Consider the following 19,148-nt stretch of genomic DNA (forward strand, 5'->3'; position numbering starts at 1 on the left):
GGTGTAAAGATGGTTTATTTTTACACTTACAGTGTGTCTGGTGGTAGATATCTGAGAGATTTGCTATTGATGTTAATCGACGCAGAATCGTCCGAAGGTGGTTATTGGGTATTAATTTTTTGAATTCCATGGATCTTTCTCATTTTTTATTTCATGTACAGCAAAGGGGGAACGTAACAGCTATAAAACTCAAATATAATGAAAACATTAAATGATATACAATTATCTTTTATATATATATATATATATATATATATATATATATAATACTAGCTGAACCACTGGCTTTATCCTCACGAAATTTATAAAAACACACCTATTGCACACAAACCGGTGGCCCCTATTTCACTCCCTCGAGGAGTCAAATCAAATCAAATCAAAATATACTTTATTCAGGTAGGCTTTTACAAGCACTTTTGAATCGTCATTTAACAAACTATAGTTAGTGAAGCTACCACCGGTTCGGAATGTAGATTCTACCTAGAATAACCGGCAAGAAACTCAGTAGCTACTCTTTTTCAACATTTAAAAATACAGTCATGTTAGTTAAATACAATTATACATGTATGTCATGTCTCCTGCCTGGAAGTCAACAAGCATTAACTCCGCGCTTTTTTATCATCTATATAATCTTGTATCGAATAATATGCCTTCTTTACCAATGTATTTTTTACAAATGATTTGGATCTATGAAACGGCAAAGTTAAAAATGTCTGCGGAAATTTATTATAGAAACGAATACCTTGCCCCGAGAAGGATTTATTGAATTTGCGGAGTCGGAAACTTGGCGTTATAAGCTTATCCTTACTTCTTGTGCACATACAATGATTATCACTGATTTTATCAAAGTGATCAATGCTAATGTGAATATACATAATATTGTTGTAAATATATTCTGACGCAACAGTGAGTATTCCTGCTTTGTTAAAAACATCCCGAAGAGAGTCTCTAGCTCCAAGATTGAATGTGAATTTATAAAAGTTAATTTTTCTGGTACATCTTTACGTACCCGAAGATTGATATTCGTCTGAGTATCAAATTTAACTCCCAATAAATTACATCCATTTAATGACTTACATACAGAGTGACTGCTCACTTTTTACATTACACTAAATATTTTAGAGATATGTCCTAAATATGGATTGTAGTGGACTACCCAAAATAATGTACATACGACACAATTCAAATAAATTTTGGAAAACTCTATTACGCGTCACTGTGCTAAGGACAGTGAAGCATTATATCAGAGTTGAATTCCAGGTTTGGTCTGCGATTTTCTATTAAGATTGAGCTGTTTCAAGTTCCAACTACCAGGTCTTTTCGACTGTACAAATATCAAAACAAACGTCTCCTTAAATGCCCTATTTTATAGTTTTGGCTGTCGTTGATTGTCAGTTGATATTTTAATATATTTGTCCACAGTCGAACCTTCGACCCTAGAGAACATAATGCCGGAACTTGTGAACGGCTCCAGTACCAGATGGCCGAGAGACAGGCGGGTATTGAGGGCGCTGCTGGAGCTCAGCCGGACGGACTCTGCTCCCACTGAGCCAGAGGAAGATATCAACGATTTGGTAAGTGACTTAGTGACTATTAGCGGGTTCGTCAACTTCGCGTTTATTCAAAATATTTTTTAGGAATTTAGAAACCTATGACTGGTTTTATTTTTATTTCATTTCATTGTAAACTGCAAGTCACTCATCTACATTTGGCGTCGAAACGATGAAACCTTTTTTAAATGAAATGTTTAATATCAAATAGTATACATCAGTTCAGTTAGATTTTGAGTTTGTCGAAGACAATTTACTTTAATTCTGTTTACGTTTTTAAATATTTTTTGTAGTTACTCTTCTCCATCATTTTAATTACAGAGTATATCAGTAAAGTACAATATTTTTTTTTATATATTCCGCCTAGAAATCAGTGAATGCTAAGTTCACGCTTTTTTATCTTTAGTATAATCTTGTATTGAGTAATATGCCTCATTTATCAATGCTTTTTTGACAAAAAATCTTTAATGCAAAGGTTTCGACCATAACTTGATTCCTATAGAGGGTCCTTCAGGGTAGGGTATTCATGACAGAATCATATCTGATAAATGCTGGAGTATTTACGCTAGAAACCTTCATACAAACGCTAACAATGAATGAGTTATAACTCGATTTATATGGATATCATCGGATACAAGAGAGTCCATAAATATGGTCAAATAAATAGGAAAGTTTTTGTTCGTCAGCTGTCAACGGACCAAGCGATCGAAAGCGAGGACAACAACGACGGAACCGGCGATGAACACGAAGACGCTTTGGTGTTGGACCCCAGTACCGTCCACGAGCTGGCGAGCAGGGGGGATGAAGAGGCCTTGATCGCTTTGTTGAAGGTATTTGGCTTTAATTTATAACTGAAATGGTCATCGAATTGGAAGTGGTCAATTTTGCTGCTATATACTTGGATTTTAATTTATATTAAATGGTATTATGTATGTCTAGCGCCGGCCGGAGCTGTGCCGCGCGGTGGACGCGGCGGGCAGCACGGCGCTGCACGCGGCGGCCCGCAGCGGGCGCGCCGCCTGCGCCGCCGCCCTGCTGCGCGCCGGGGCCTCGCCCGCCGCCGCCGACTGCGACGGCTGGAGCCCCCTGCGAGCCGCTGCCTGGGCGGGCCATACTGAGGTGCGCACCGAACCCTCCCAATTACATACTATGTACACCATAAAACGATAAGCATTTGATCACGCGTTCAACATATACCATAGTAAAATAATATTTAAGATAGTATAGTTCAAGGACCCAGTCTCTGCTCTGGGCCTGTATTTTTTCTATAAAAATCAAACAAGTATCAGCTCTAATGCTAACTATAATAAGTACTAACCTATGTACTTTTCTGACTATACAACTGTTTTCTGGATACGGAAAAGTGTTCTTAATTTTCGTTTTTTTTTCCATCTGCTGAAAGTAAAACTTCATTTCTCGACGCCATATTATTGTAGGTCTTTAAAATTGTACTCCGATTACGCTAGCGTGTTTTGAACGACCGGTCTGTGCGACTTTGGCACACCAGCGCAAGTGCCAAGCCACGCGACATGATCCCGCCGGTTTGCGCTCCTCTATAGACATTTAATATCCAATATATTGTTTAAAACTAAAGTAATGTTTGATTAAGAAATATTTATTTCAGGTCGTGGACGTTTTGCTGGAACACGGATGTGACGTCGACTGTGTGGATGCGGACAATCGGACTGCTTTACGGTAAGAATATTTCCAGTGATCTCAAGAAATTTGGTCTCGATAGTTTTACCGATGGAAGAGGAGCGCGTTTTCTCTTAATCCGGTCGAATACTACACGATTTTAGGGCCTTGAATATGGATCTAGTCCATTGTAGTTCTTGGATTTTTCTGACAATAAATACAAGAATCCTGGTCACATCTATGGTAAATGGTAGGCTCATTTGTCTCGGTGCTCACGTAAAGTCCTCTATCCAGCACATTAACTCTCTCCGCTCGTATGGGATTGAGATTTAAATTTAATTTTAAAAATAAATCTATATTTCCCGAGCAGTTGATTATGTCTTAATATAAGTCGCCGGGGACGCAATTTTTTTAGGTTTTTTTAATTTATGGGACATCAATGAGCAGGGCCGCGGCGTGGTCCGGTCACGAGGCGGTGGTAGCGCGTCTCCTGGCTGGCGGGGCGCAGCCCGAGCGGGCCGACGCGGAGGGCCGCACGCCGCTCATGGCGGCCGCCTACATGGGCCACGCCGACATCGTACGGCTACTCCTGGACGCCGGTGCCGGGCCCGACCACGCCGATCACGACGGTAAGTGTCATCATCGTAGTCTCTGGAACTGTACTCGAAAAAAGTATACAAAATGTATCCCGTACGTTGAACTCGAGTTTCGCAATCGCCGACTACATTTGCGGAAAACGCAGGTCGCACGGCGCTGGCGGTGGCGGCGCTGTGCGGCGCGGGCGGCGCGTGCGCGGCGCTGCTGCTGGAGCGCGGGGCCGACGCCGCGCGCGCCGACCGCGACCGCGCCACGCCGCTGCTCGTCGCCGCCTTCGAGGGGCACACGTGAGTGGCGGCCCGGAGGGGGAAGGGGGCGGTTGTCTGCGGACGAGCTGGCGGACTGACGGGTCGAATGTCCTCAGCGAGATCTGCGAGCTGCTGCTGGAGGCGGAGGCGGACCTGGAGGCCTGCGACAGCGCGGGGCGCACGGCGCTGTGGGCGGCGGCGTCGGCCGGCCACGCCGACACGGTGCGCCTGCTGCTGTTCTGGGGCGCCTGCGTGGACTCCATGGACGCGGAGGGCCGCACCGTGCTCAGCACGGCCGCCGCGCAGGGTGAGTTGACGCGGAACGTTTACTTGTTTGGCGAAATTTTATTTCTTCTTAGACTTCTTGATTTCTTATAGTATTCATTTCGTGGTCGGTGGTGAAGTGTGCAAGGGTGGAAGAAGTTCGAAAAACCTCGAACCTTGAAAGACCCTTAACCCAAATGTGTGACATTTCCAGACTATTGCATAAAATTAGATGTTTTTTATAGGTAACGTGGAGGTTGTACGGCAGTTGCTCGATCGTGGCTTGGACGAACACCACCGTGATAACTCCGGATGGACTCCACTACACTATGCTGCTTTTGAAGGTTGTTGACCATATTTAAAGAAAGTTAAACTTTGTTTTTCATTGCATAAGATTTAATATCATATATGTGTAATATCAAAGTGCCCCGTTGTCCGCAATTTGACAGAGTTTAACTTATAAAGAGTTTCATCTGTCTTATTTGTCAATTTAAGGCAATTAACAATTATATAACAAATGGCTGATTTTCAAGATGGCTGATACTAAATAGTAATAACTTCGCCGATAAAGAAACTAATTCTTAAGTCGTCGTTTGATTAATATTATCATTTATATAATCATAGGACACGTGGAAGTCTGTGAGGCATTACTGGAAGCTGGGGCGAAGGTCGACGAAGCGGATAACGATGGCAAGGGCCCCCTCATGCTAGCCGCGCAGGAGGGCCATACACGTCTCGTGGAGATCCTCGTAGACCAATGGGGAGCACCGGTAGACCAAAGAGCCCATGACGGAAAAACGGCTCTAAGGTATTTTTTTAATAATTAAATTTTGTTTATAAACACACAACGTTAGACATCATAAGTAGTACTCAGTACTTATTGTACATGGTTATTTGTAAAAGACTCATAACGTCGTCCTAATTACATTATACATTGACATTACAAAGTTACGCGCGGTCCGCAGGCTGGCGGCGCTGGAGGGGCACTTCTCCAGCGTGGCGGCGCTGCACGCGCGCGGCGCCGACGTGGACGCGCTGGACGCCGACCGGCGCAGCACGCTCTACGTGCTGGCGCTCGACAACCGCCTGGCCATGGCGCGCCAGCTGCTGGCGTGCGGCGCCAGCGTGCACAGCGGCGACACCGAGGTGGGCCCGAGGCGCTTGGCGTGTCGTGTGTCATTAAGCTGGTAGCTAGCTCCCGCTCTGATCGTTCCATCAGATTATCAGAGTGATATTGAACGAAGGAGACGGATGTGGGACGGCTTCGTCGTGTTAAATTAAACCGTGACTAAACTGTCCGTCCGTTTCAGGGCCGAACCCCGTTGCACGTGTCCGCGTGGCAGGGTCACACGGAGATGGTCAACATGCTCATCAAAGTCGGTGAGCTAACCCTGACAACCTATCTGAGGAGGAGATGAGGTTCCGTATCCGGGTGTCGAAAAAGGAATTCGAAGATAATTGTAGAGCGGAACGGTGGTTTTACCTCACGAATTTTTAATGACAGTATTTTCCCACGATTTTTTTACTCGTCGTTGAGAGATAACATCACGTCACTCTGGAGTTGAGTGAGACCTGTTTGATCGACAAGAACGAAATCTAAAAGGCCGCGTGTCCGTCGCAGGCGGCGCGGCGGTGGACGGGCGCGACCGCTGCGCGCGCACGGCGCTGCACGCGGCGGCGTGGCGCGGCCGCGCGGCGGCGCTGCGCGCGCTGCTGGCGCTCGGCGCCGCGCCCGCCGCCGTCTGCGCGCAGGGCGCCACGCCGCTCGGTACGTGACAAAGAGCAGACCGTAGTGGTGTTTCAGGTCACATGATAAATTACATTCTAAATAAGTTGGCGGCCAAGCAATAGACCAGCTGAGAGTAGATGACCGTCGCCCATGGCCGTTTACGCTTTAAGAGTAACCATTTCTACATTGCTTATGCGCCACTCGACCTTGGGAGCTAACGTGTTATGTCCCTTGTGCCTGATATATTGGCTCGCTCACCATTCGAATCGGAACACAACGATGCTAAGTACTACTGCTTAGCGGTACAATATCTTGTAGGAAGATGGTACCTGCTCAGACGCACAGTGCCCTTCCACCAAAATCAAACAAAGTAATTACTTTGTACTTTTACATGCTATATTAAATTAACTAACTGCCTATCGATGTCATATCACTCTGTTAAGATGCCCCGCGGTTTTGGGAAGAAAGCTTAGAAATGAAAGCTAATTCGATAAAACTGCTCCAACTTTGATAGCAAAATTGAATAGTCAATATTAATTATAAGCATGGTGACTCAATGGTCTTTAACTGGCAATCTTGGATTTTTAGTAACTTATTATAATTCTATTTCGACTCAAATTAGACTGTACTTTCGTGCATCTTCAGGTATAGCGGCGCAGGAGGGCCACGAGGAGTGCGTGCTGTGGCTGTTACAGCACGGAGCTGACCCCCTACAAGCTGATCATTGCGGTAAGCTGTACTTAACGAACATTATGAAATTATTGATTGAACATTTTTCTGTCAACAAAATCGATGTATCTTATAATTTAAAAGTTTAAACCTTATATATATGTAGGAATTTATACTTATGTCTATAAGGACATATGTATTAATGTCATTATGACGTCATTTTGACCACTGGCAAATATAATTTGTTTTCGGAACTTATGTATAATATATGTTATTCCAGGCCGGACCCCAGCGAAGGTGGCCTGGCGGGCGGGACACGCGAACATCTGCCGCCTGCTGGAGCGGTGGTCGGCGCCCTCCGCCCCCGCCGCGCCCGCCGCCCCCCCTCCTGCCGACGACCTGCTGCGACCCGGGAGGACTGGTACGTTAACATAACTTTCAATCTGAGAGTCTTTTTTGACAATGTTTTATCAGTATCTTGTCCGTGTGTGATCGCACGTCGGTCTTAGTTTATTTTTTATAAATATTACTTCATTAACTTTTTCAAATCTATACTAACTTTATAAATACGAAAGATACTCTCTCTGTCTGTCTGCACGTCTATTGCGGTTTCATGGCTAATACACTGAACCTGATTTGATTAAATTCTGTATGATGCAAGCTTGAACCCCAAGAAAGGACATATGGTTCTACTAGTTGTCTCCTGCGGCTTCGCTCGCATTTTAGGGGGTTGGTTGTCCTGTGTTAGGCAAAAAAAGTAGCCCATGTCCTTCCCTGGAGTTCAAGTTTGCTTCAATCCAAATTTCTTTCTTATAGATTTTATACCTATATATGCTTTTGTTTGTTTTTCTTTTTTAAGTTACCCTATTTTTATTAATTAGCTTATGTTTTATAAATTCATATATACTTAAATACTGGTAGTCCTAGTTTGAGTTTTAATTTTAGCCTTATACGTTTTCGTATAGTTTTATTTTTTATGCTAGCTTTAACTACGTTTAGATGAAATTATATGTATAATTGCAACCTAAGGATAGATAAATTTTACGTAAAATATCCACATGTAATTTTGTTGGTGGTACTTTAATAAATAAATACCTAAAACCTATACCTAAGCTTCGTTAGGAAACTCGTAAATTAATATACTTTTCTCTGTAGGCTCACCAGATTACAAACGCCGGAGCGTCCACAGCTCGAATTCGACCAAGTCGTCCTCCAACATGACGGGTGGATCCAATCGTTCGCACGAGCAGACCGAAGAAATGCCGCATGATAAAGTAATTATAGAGTTTTCAACTATCCTAAATTAATTTAACAAATAACCTTTAGATGTTTGTAAACTGTTAGGTAAAACCATTTCTTCCTTAGGAATGTTTCTTTTTGAGTTACACCACGCTGCTCCAATGCGTTGTCAGACGCGTATTGCAGAAGTAGTGTTCCTTCTGATGATTTTATACATCCACGAGTACCGAATTATAAATACAGTTAAAGCACACAAAAGTCTGTTGTTGAAAACCATCGGTCACCCGACAACCGATTATAAGATGAGGAAAGTACATATATATTTCTCATGTTGGTTGGGCTTTATGCAAGCCCGTCTCCAGTACCACCAGAGTAGGTACCGCCCACCCATCAGATATTCTATTCAAACAGCAATACTTAGTATTTTTGTGTTTCGGTTGAGGGTGAGGGACCAGATACAACTACAGGAACAGGGGTATAACATCTAGATTCCAATGTCGGTGGCGGATTGGCAATAAAAGGAATGTTTATTTCTTAATGGACGGTGGTGACCATTTACAATCAGGTGGCCCATTTGCTCGTCCACCCCCGTATACAATAAAAATACTCAACGCATGTGCGTGACTTGTCCCCCCCCCCCAGGCGGCGCGCGCGCCCCCCCCGCTGTCGTTCGCGCAGCAGGTGGCGCGCTGCGGGCGCGGCCGGCGCGCCGACTGCGAGCAGCCCATCCCGGAGGACTGCGCGCTCGAGCGAGACTGCCGCCTCAGGTACTCATCGGTGAAGTGCTTACCAACAGAGAGCAGCACTTCCTATTACTGTGTTCCCATTTTAAAGGAGAGTGGGCAGTGTAATTGCAAGTGTAGCTGTAGGGAATACCTAAGAAGTCTTCGTGTTAATTAATGTCTTTAAGTAATTTCCTTGGGCGTCTTCTGTTTAAAAAAACAAAAAAAAATTGTTACGAAACGTGTCGTGAGATATCCATTACTGTGACCTTGATTATGATTTATATTAAATAATATTTTATATCAATCCAAACTACCGTATTATACGAATTATACATCGTCTTAGTACATTATAAATTATTTACCTTTACAGAAGTTACGTTGCAAACGAACGAGACGTCGAACTCCGCGGCTACGCGTGTGAAAGGGATAGACGACGCGAACAGAGACACGGGACGGCTAGTCCGCTGTATGCGTCGCCGCCGAGGAGCCCTAGCGAACCGAGGAGTCCTTCGCCCTTACCCGGTGGGTGCGAACGGGTTATCCGTGTATACATTTCTTTGTGTCACCGCGCTTGTTAAAATCTATAATATTTGGATTATTTTTTCAGGGTCGCAACCCCCCAGCCTTACCAACGTGCAGCCGACGGTGTCCGACACGCACTTCAACAGAGACACTCACATGCGCATCATACTCGGTCGCGGACGTGACAAGCCCGCGACGGAGCGACAGGACAGGTAAAGCGAACTGATAAACATATATTTCACTAGCAACCCGTCCCGACTTCACACGGGTACAATACAACTTTTAAATTGAAGAACAAACTTGGAAAGACAAACTCTTGCTTTTTCCGGCCAGGAAATTGGACGTTCTTGGCTTTTCTCTACTACAATATGCATATTTTGTACATGCAAACCTTCCTCTTGAATGACTCTATTGATGTAAACCACATTAAAGTCCGTTGCATAGGGTAAAAGATCTAAGCGTAGAGACGGCGGCAAGCGGCTTAATTTTATACGTATGTATGTACCGCTGTGTACTGTCCAATGTAAACCATCGAGGAAGGACATAGGTTACCTTTTGGCGTGATAACGTCTTATAAACCGACGAACGCCGGCCGCACGCACGAAATAGCAGGACTCATTGAGCGAGCGAGAGCGCGGCACGAGCGACAGAGAGGCACGACGGGCCCGAACGTTCGGCTCGTGACGCATCTATCTCTCTCTTCCGCCATCGGCCGCTGCGTCCGAGCAGGACGGACGGTATCCCGCACAATTATCGTCCTTACACTGACTTTACAGACGACCGATCCGAAAACGCAAGCGAAGCCGCGCGCGCCTGTTAGATTAAATATATGTTATTTTTTATATTGTTATATATGTGTTGTTGATGTGTTAACAGATGTTGTTCAATAACTCTCAGTAACTAAATGTTAAACAAAAACCGTATGTCGCATGATGTAAAATATTTAAAACATAAATATGCTTATTTTATCCATAATATAGTAGTTGGGTTAATATATATACTGTATATTACATAAAGCTTAGTGTGGGACGAGGCGAGGATTGCCCAGCGGTGGGATATTTACTGGCTGTTGGGTGTATCTATATATTTACTAATATTACTAAGCTGAAGAGTATGTTTGTTTAGACATGTTACTATGAGTGAGAAATATTATCGATGCAGTTGATAGTATTTATAAATTAAAAAAAAAATCTGTGTGACGTCATTTTTACGGAAGTGGACGTATATCGTTTAACTGTAGTTAAAACGAAAAGAACAGTTTATATAATAAAGTTCATGAGTTAGTTTGAAAGTGCTTATCTCATAAACAAACTTGGTGGTAAGGCTTTAAGATAGTCTGGGTAGGTACCACCCACTCATCATATAATCTACCAAGCAGCAATACTTTGTAAAGGGTCAGTGTACCAGTGTAACGGGCACAAGAGACATAATGACTTAGTTCACAATGTCGGTGGCGCATTGGAGATGTAAGGAATGGTTAAAATTTCTTACGGCATCGATGTCTACGGGTGGTGGTGACCACTTACTATCACGTGGCCTGCTCATGAATGGTGATGTGACAATACGATGCTAAGTTATTATGACATCAAAATACAAAATGTACTTTATCCGAGTAGGCTCTTCCAAGAACATAAAGGTACCAGTTTTGAATGTAGATTCTACCGACAAGAACCGCCAAGAAAATCAGTTAGTTTTTATGAATCAAAATTAACTTATGTATTTTTAAATTAATGATCTAAGTATATAAATTATATTTATTTTGAATATATTTTTATTTTTCTTGTAAATATATATGTAGCGAGGTGGTTTTGTCGACGCGGATCGCGTACAAACGAATAATGGGCAGTCTCGGGCGAGCGAGAGGCAGGATATTTAAACAAACGTGAGTGACAAGGACGGGTTATCGTTTAATATTACACTGTGGTATTTTTATAGTTTCTTAAACAAACAACTAAGATTTAATACTATTATTTTTGAAATGTCATTTACAGCCGCCATTTTGAATTCGTAGTGACGTCATATTATCTGTGTAGCATTTGTATATTGTCATGCAATATTCAACTTTAAATGTATGTCGAAGAGTTCAAATTTAGTCGCTTGTTTTTCAATTATTTATTATTTGAAGATTGCACTTAACTGTGGAGTAATAAGATACATTATTTATTAAACTATAGAAATATCACAGCTGTAATTATTTGTTTGAGTAACTGCAGAAGTCGGCTGGTTTATGCTGTAACTAAGTTACATACATTCATTCAATGTCATCCTTATCACTGCTGAATATACCTTATATATATATATGATATTTATATATTATTGTTATACAAAAAATTTTGAATTTCCGTGTAGATTATTTTCGTATATATTTAATGGTTGCGTCTATTAAAATAAAAGAAATTGACTTTTACATATATGACTGTAACCTGGGCAGTTCTGATTTGATATATACATATATTTAACATATATTAATTAACGTGTATGTATTATAAAAAAACTATTTGACATTATAAATAACTATTCAGTGGTATGGCTTTGTGCAACCCCTTGTAGTTACCACTCACTCAAGATATTCTACCGACAAACAGCAATACTTAGAATTGTTTTGTTTCGGTTTGAAGGGTCAGTGAGCGTAATTACAGGCGCAAGAGACATGACATCTTAGTTCCAAGGTTTGTAGCGCAATGACGTTTTAAATTATGGTTAATATTTCTGACACTGCCAGTGCATATCGGTGTTATGTCCATATAGCATCGAATAACCAATAATTAAAAAAAATACTTGTATTGTTTAACTATTTACGTAAATAACTTTGGGTTGTGTTTGTTAATTATAAGTATTTCTTAATAACTCGCTTTTCATATACATAATAACATGCCTAGCTTTATTAATTCACTGATATCGTACAAACCATTATTTTGTCAATTGCCACTAAAGGATTATTTCGTAACTTGGATTGGAAAAGGATCCGGTTTATATAATATTTCACATGTGCTAGTAAATGTTGGTCAAACTTTATAGGTGTGTTTTAAACAAGTTCCACACAACCGATCACGCTTAACCGATTTCGCAGTTAGTACTGGTGACAAAATAAAATATTCAATAGTTTATTTACGTCGGAACTAGATTTGACAACTACTCGTAACTGTCAAGATTTAGCGGAGCGTCGTGTCGATGGTTAGCGCCAGCGTTGGAGAAATATCGATAGTTTGACTATCGATAGTTGACCTCGAAAACTATTCAGGATATCGATAGTATCGTTATTTTTTGATTGATTATTTTTTGATTTATCGATAGTTTACGTTAAAAGTAATGGTTTTTGCAATGCTATCAATAGTTTTGCTCATGGGGAGCTATCGATACTGTCGATAGTATTTACACGTGACAATATTATCGATAGATTATCGATACACCTTAAATATGGATAGTCTATCGGTAGTCTATCGATAGTGGACTATCAACAAGTTAACAACAAACAGACAAAAATTGAATAAATTTTTTTTGATATATGTACCGTGTATACATTTAGTAAAAGGCGGTTATTTTAATATCACAAACAGACACTCCAATTTTATTATTGTCTTGTGCCAGGAGACAATTCTTTGAAGTCGTGTTATAGGTCTTTCTGGCTATGGGTTATTATACTTTAATTTGTGTGAACTTTAGTGGCAGTTACATGATATAAATGGTGTCGGATTGCATGTACTAATAAGTGTGTGTTTATTGTTAACATTTATTAGGTGGCAGTACTTTATGGGTAGGTACCACCCACTCATCATATATTCGTTACGGTTTGAACGCTGAGTTAAAATATCTGCCATTGCCGGTTTCGTTTCATGTAAAACAGATACTCTGTGTGTGCTAGACAAGTCTACAGAACAAATTCACCTATTTAAACTGTTGTTTCAATAAAAAATGAGACGAAATTGTAATTGTTGTGGATACAGTACACAGTTCTAACAATAGAAAATTACGCGACTATCAGTGAAGCTGACAAATCAAATCAACTCAAATGTTTTATTCAAGTAAACTTAGCAACACAGCATTATTGAGTCGTAAATATTTGAACACTGCCACTGTTTCGGAAAGCTGCCTCTAGCGAGAAGGAAACTCGCAAATATGTTCTCCAAGTGTTCAATATGAATATGAGAATTACACTAACGGCCGCCATGTTGAATCAAGCTTTGTTGTATTTTACTTCGAATGTTAGTGCTTATACGTAACGATGTATAAGCACTAACATTCGAAGTTATTAAAAGTCTGTAATATATTGAGGGTATTATTATGTAAATATAATAATATTATGTACTTGAAAGCAGAAGAACTGTACTTTGTATTTATATAAGTACTACTAGTATCACTTGTAAAAATAATACATATATTATTAAAATATTTTATAAAATAAATTGTGCACTTGTAGGGCATAATTCGTTTTAAAATTAATTTAATTTTTATTCGAAATGAAGAAACTAATTTTATAATGAAAATAATCTACCATATACTGTACGTGTACGTTACTCCGTTTTTCATTTAAACTATATATACTAGTTCCTAGTCCAGACTTCGTCCGGATGTAATAATAATTGTATTTATACCCCGATCGCAGTACAATCTACAAGGACCAATCTAAATCACCCAAAATTACACTCAAATACACAAAAAAGTCATCGCAAATCGGGCCCAAACGCTTAGAAATTCGTTTACATGTAAGCGTACAGATTTATAAATAAATATACGTTAGTGTTTTATATTGACATATTGTTATATTAATTTATTTTTGTTCACAGTAAAAACAAGCGAAATGGCATCGTGACAAACCCGGCGATGCGTCTCGTCGCCAACGTTAGAAACGGCCTTGGTAAGGATATATACTACGTATTCAAATAAACGTGTGCCTTATAAAAACATTGTTTTCAACTCGTAACTTCATAAACAAACCAAAATTAAAGTTTTAATAATATTTTCCCCTCGAACAGATAATGCAGCTGCGAATATTCGTCGCACTGGCGTCGCGTTGGCCGCCAGCGCCAGCTCCTCCAACCCAGCCGTCAAAACCAACGCGTTCCAGTGGAGGAAAGAGACGCCGCTATAAATACATGCAGTAGACAAGGACGGTAGATGTTAAGATGTTTGAACAACGTTTCATATTGTAGACGCTTTAATTGGCTATATTATTTGTGATATTTGCTACATACGGCAATTTGAGCGAGTTGTGGCTTACATAATTGAGATACATAATATCGAGTAGGAATCGATTATTATTTTTTTAAAGTGTAATATTGGTTTCCGAGAAAAGTCATTATATTGTAAACATTTCTGCGATTTAAATACGTAAATATACTAAGATGCGGTTTACATAATCGATTTCATAATTGCATAACGCAATATCGAATAAGAATCGTTTCTTTTAATTAAGTTATTAGGTTACAGAGTCATCAAAATTTTGCCATCGATTATTCGATTAGAAAAACGTAAATAATACATTCATATTTGAAGTCTTAGTTGAGTTACATAATATCGAATAGGATACAATTATTTTTTTTAAATATCGATTTTAATTCATAACATAAACATAACATAATCAGCCTGTAAATTTCCCACTGCTGGGCTAAGGCCTCTTCTCCCGTTGAGGAGAGGGTATGGAGCATATTCCACCACGCTGCTCCTATGCGGGTTGGTGGAATACACATGTGGCAGAATTTCGTTGAAATTAGACACATGCAGGTTTCCTCACGATGTTTTCCTTCACCGCCGAGCACGAGATGAATTATAAACAAATTAAGCACATGTAAATTCAGTGGTGCCTGCCTGGGTTTGAACCCGAAATCATCGGTTAAGATGCACGCGTTCTAACCACTGGGCCATCTCGGCTTACTGGGCCATCTCGGCTTGATTTTAATTCGACTGATTTTATTCGAATAATGGCTTTTTAAATGACTGACTCAAAATTATTTCGCATATAATTTAAAAAAGAACTCAGATGTAAGGCGCGCATATAACAATCTCTTCGAAGATTCTGTCTAATATTTTATCTGTGCTAGATTTTAACCTTCACTAGTTTTTAATCTACGCATTTTCTCATACAACGTTTGACACGAGATGAGAGGCGTCCTTTACATTAAAAATAGGTTATCTGTTAAGTCGGTTTACGGACGATAATTGTACGTGATATACCGTACTGCTCGGACGCAGCGGCCAATGGCGGGAGAGAGAGAGATGGATGCGTCTCGAGCCGAACGCTCCGGCCGGTCGTGCCTCTCTGTCGCTCGTTCCGCGCTCTCGCTCGCGCGCTCGCTCGTGCTATTTCGTGCTTTCGTCTTATTTGTAAACACTTTTTAAAAAAATGTTTTACGAAATCATTTTCATTAACCTTTGATTGATTGATCATCGTGTAAACTGTACGTTGGCCTCTAATGAAACTAAACGGATTATTTTACATAATATCAAATCATATAACGCTCTCCCTCTATCACATACAAATACATTATTTAAGAAAGGGATGAATCGATGTAATTTATATATGTTTTTGGAAGAAATGTCATTCGTAAGAGCTAATATCTGCTCGAAATGTTGTCAGAATGTTTTAAAAGTTCGTTACGCTGCTTTTACGATTGTAACGTCAGACAAATAATTAACTGAATTATATTATTAATATTCTGAATACAAGATTCATTTTCCAAATTCATCATTCAAGCACATATTTTGGGTTAAATTTATAAATTGCAAATATATACAATTGTATAGTGCTGCTATCGGTACAGCTACTCATACAGAGCTCCACTACGAGTCTTATTTAAACAGAATTTGGAACGATTTTATAATGATTTATATCTGTGATGTTTAAGTGTTTTTCAAATTGAATCCTCATCTTCCATCCATCTCTATTCCAACGGAAGTAGGACTAACGATAAACAAACCCTAGATTTAAATATTCCATGCGATTCGCTAATAGCTCAGCTATATGAACTACAAACAGTCCTTGTTAAATATATCTATATTTATAATACAACACTTCCACTGAACTAGATACATCCACTTTAATTTTACTTACAAAGTACCGATAACATCTTAGCTGACATTCAAAACGCCACGATTTCACAATGCCATAGATTACTCAAGCTCTCGACCAATGGCATAGCGTCAATTCAAGGTCAAGGCTGTTTATTTACCTTTACTCCTCTTGTGATTGAATCGGTTTTACGGGCAATTGGGGAAATAATCTGTGCCTGGTTAGCATAAATAAAAGCCATTAAACTAATTGATATGATATCTTTACTAAACTTAAAGAACTGAATCTCACTTCGAGAGACTTTCTGTAATCGAACATACATTATATGAATTCATTCTCGGTTATAATCAGCGATGAGAATATCACATTCTATCCTAAGTCAGGTTTAGTGTAGTTAATGTCGTTCTATTACAAATGTTACATCATTTTTGGAGGAAAACTAATTTTAGGCGCAAAAGGGCCTAAGGCCTATTTAATCTTCAAAGCGTTCTAGTTTCATCCTAATCTGTCATCAGAGTCGTTTTATTCTGAAAAAATATGAACATTTTTCGAAATGAAACTTATGATCAGACAATGAACGTTGTCTTCGATAAACGACGTAAGTTCAAATAAGTCTCAACAAAACTACTAAAATAATTATCGATCGACTTGCATTATTTTTTTTTATTGCTAACAATATTTAAAAAAAATACATTTCAATCATAAGTATAAAAATATTGTTAGACGATTGCCACTGTGGATACCTTTACAGGGCTCACTGATCAAAACTGTCATTTACTTGGAGAAATACTACGTGACGTGTTAATCATAATCTGTCAAGTGTATTACAACTGGCGAATATTCTGTACATGCCATTACACTGGCATTCAAACAGACAGATCTGAATGCGTCTACATTTTAGTATATTTCGGCAGAGTTTTACTAACGACTGCATAATATACGTAGTTGACATAGGGTTCATTACTAATACTAAATTAAAAGGCGTTTCACCTAATGTACCTAAAAGTAATTTAAGAGCTGAACTGCTAAAGAAAATATGTAACAACGTATGCCTTATCATCCATATTATTTGTAAAACTGTATTTTTAGAATTGTCTAAAAATATATTTAAAGTTAATGTTATTGTAACACGTAGGTGTGGTTTATTACAATTCAATTTATACGATATGTAAACAAAGAGTTGAAGTGTTATGTAAGAAATAACTGTGATACGCTATTTTGATACGCAGGGCCGGGTTTAACCATCTAGGCTAGGCCTTAGTCATCTAGGTCCCGGGCTGAACCACTTATATGACCAGAATCGGATTAGGTTAAGACGGGCCCCGATTAAAAAAAAAAATAGGACGATTTTTTTTTTACGTGTCGAGTATAATTACCGTGTGATCGAGGACTGACTAACAATATGCGTATGGTATGGAGGGTAGGTAGAACGAGAGACTCCAGATCTCGAGGCTCCAGGCTCGAGAGAGCCCTGGCACCCGCGGACAAAGGATATGCCAGGACATAGTTTAATCCCCCGACTTCTCTAATAACCCCATTGGACATAAATATTTCAGAACGTAATGGTTCGTTCCGGATACATTCCATTACTATATGATACGCATCCTAGATTTTATCACATTCCTCACAATAAGAGGAATCAGTGATGAAATAAGAAATTAATTTAAATAAATTGAGCACGCGATGAGTGATATTGACTACAACAATTATAAAATTTTAAAAAGGAAATAATAGCTAGTAAATGTACCAGTGCTTAGGCCTCCTCTCGCACTGTGGAGAATTGTTGGAGATTATTCGACCACGCTACCCCAATACAATGGATTGAATTCAGACACATGCAGGTTTCCTCGCGTGCTTCTCGGCTTACCTTCACCGAGCTCGAGATTAATTATAAACACGAATCAATGTACATTCAGTGCTTGTCAGTGATATATTTAAAGAAGGCACGTATCAAAGAAGCGTATCACTGGTATCGTATTGAGAGATTACTGTCAAACTTACTCCTTAAATATTACTTACTACAATGACAGCAACAACATTTTCTTTTGTTTACAATGCAGTATATATTGTATTGAAATAAATTAAACCAATCAAACGTCGTTATATCATACGTATAATTTAGACAAAGTGTAATATTTCCTTGAATTAACCTATTACTAGTTCTACTAAAGTGTAATCAATAAAATATATATTTTATTAGCGTCGTATAATCGAATCGTGGCAAATCATTTATTTAAAAATAAGTTTAAACAAGCTTTTATTTAATCTGTGTACTAAAATTATTATATAACACTGTTGATAATTCATTTATAAGATTCGCCCTACACATTCGAACAAGTCGAGTTAAATAAAAGCTTGTGGAATATATACTATACGATAAAAAAAATATATAATGTTGCCAACTAATCCTACATAAAAACTACTAAACTAGGTTCTCCAGTAGTTTGATCGTGAACAGTATTATGTATATTTAAAAAATTTAAACATTTCAAAATTGCATTTGTTATTAGTACAATTTTTTTTTATTATCAATTCCCCAACTTAGTAACGAAGAGTCAACTCTACACGGTTGGGTTTAAAAATCCTGATCTCAACTTGAACAAAGTTAACTAATATAGTTTTTTTTTAAAATATAGATTAAAAATGCTATTATTTTAGATACTAGTCCAAATTACGCAGGTGCATCTGTTTAACTGGTAGATTAGATATATTTTTGTGCGTATTAAAATGTAAATCCAAATGGGAAAAATAGTCAAAAAAAAATGTAGATGTACTCCTTACTTAATAACAATTTATTGTATTTAAGTTACAATTTGAATTAAAAAAAAAAACAATTCTGTCAAAATATTTTAGTGCCTACTACTTACCAATAGATAAACATTTATATGTAAGTATCTGCGAGTGTTTAGAGCCTTTTCTAGCTTCCGGCTCCGTCAGACTATTAAATGTTTGCAATATCCATTT

General features: G+C 39.2%; 1 protein-coding gene across 1 annotated transcript in view; it reads left to right on the forward strand.

The window, feature by feature from the left end:
• Positions 1-14,690, forward strand: part of LOC113391580 (ankyrin repeat domain-containing protein 50) — a 60,194-nt gene extending 45,504 nt beyond the window's left edge. Inside the window, exons 19-39 of the mRNA XM_064219995.1 lie at positions 1,423-1,574; positions 2,237-2,380; positions 2,490-2,669; positions 3,175-3,245; positions 3,633-3,814; positions 3,928-4,069; positions 4,147-4,337; positions 4,540-4,638; positions 4,919-5,102; positions 5,260-5,440; positions 5,605-5,674; positions 5,916-6,062; positions 6,669-6,752; positions 6,973-7,113; positions 7,848-7,966; positions 8,574-8,698; positions 9,027-9,178; positions 9,264-9,390; positions 10,977-11,060; positions 13,963-14,033; positions 14,152-14,690. Of these exons, the coding sequence (XP_064076065.1) occupies positions 1,423-1,574; positions 2,237-2,380; positions 2,490-2,669; positions 3,175-3,245; positions 3,633-3,814; positions 3,928-4,069; positions 4,147-4,337; positions 4,540-4,638; positions 4,919-5,102; positions 5,260-5,440; positions 5,605-5,674; positions 5,916-6,062; positions 6,669-6,752; positions 6,973-7,113; positions 7,848-7,966; positions 8,574-8,698; positions 9,027-9,178; positions 9,264-9,390; positions 10,977-11,060; positions 13,963-14,033; positions 14,152-14,267 (2,762 nt within the window). The 3' untranslated portion in view covers positions 14,268-14,690. The remainder of the gene's footprint in view (positions 1-1,422; positions 1,575-2,236; positions 2,381-2,489; positions 2,670-3,174; positions 3,246-3,632; positions 3,815-3,927; positions 4,070-4,146; positions 4,338-4,539; positions 4,639-4,918; positions 5,103-5,259; positions 5,441-5,604; positions 5,675-5,915; positions 6,063-6,668; positions 6,753-6,972; positions 7,114-7,847; positions 7,967-8,573; positions 8,699-9,026; positions 9,179-9,263; positions 9,391-10,976; positions 11,061-13,962; positions 14,034-14,151) is intronic.
• Positions 14,691-19,148: the final 4,458 nt, after the last annotated feature.

Source organism: Vanessa tameamea, chromosome 30 (assembly GCF_037043105.1).
Source record: "Vanessa tameamea isolate UH-Manoa-2023 chromosome 30, ilVanTame1 primary haplotype, whole genome shotgun sequence".
NCBI lineage: Eukaryota > Metazoa > Arthropoda > Insecta > Lepidoptera > Nymphalidae > Vanessa > Vanessa tameamea.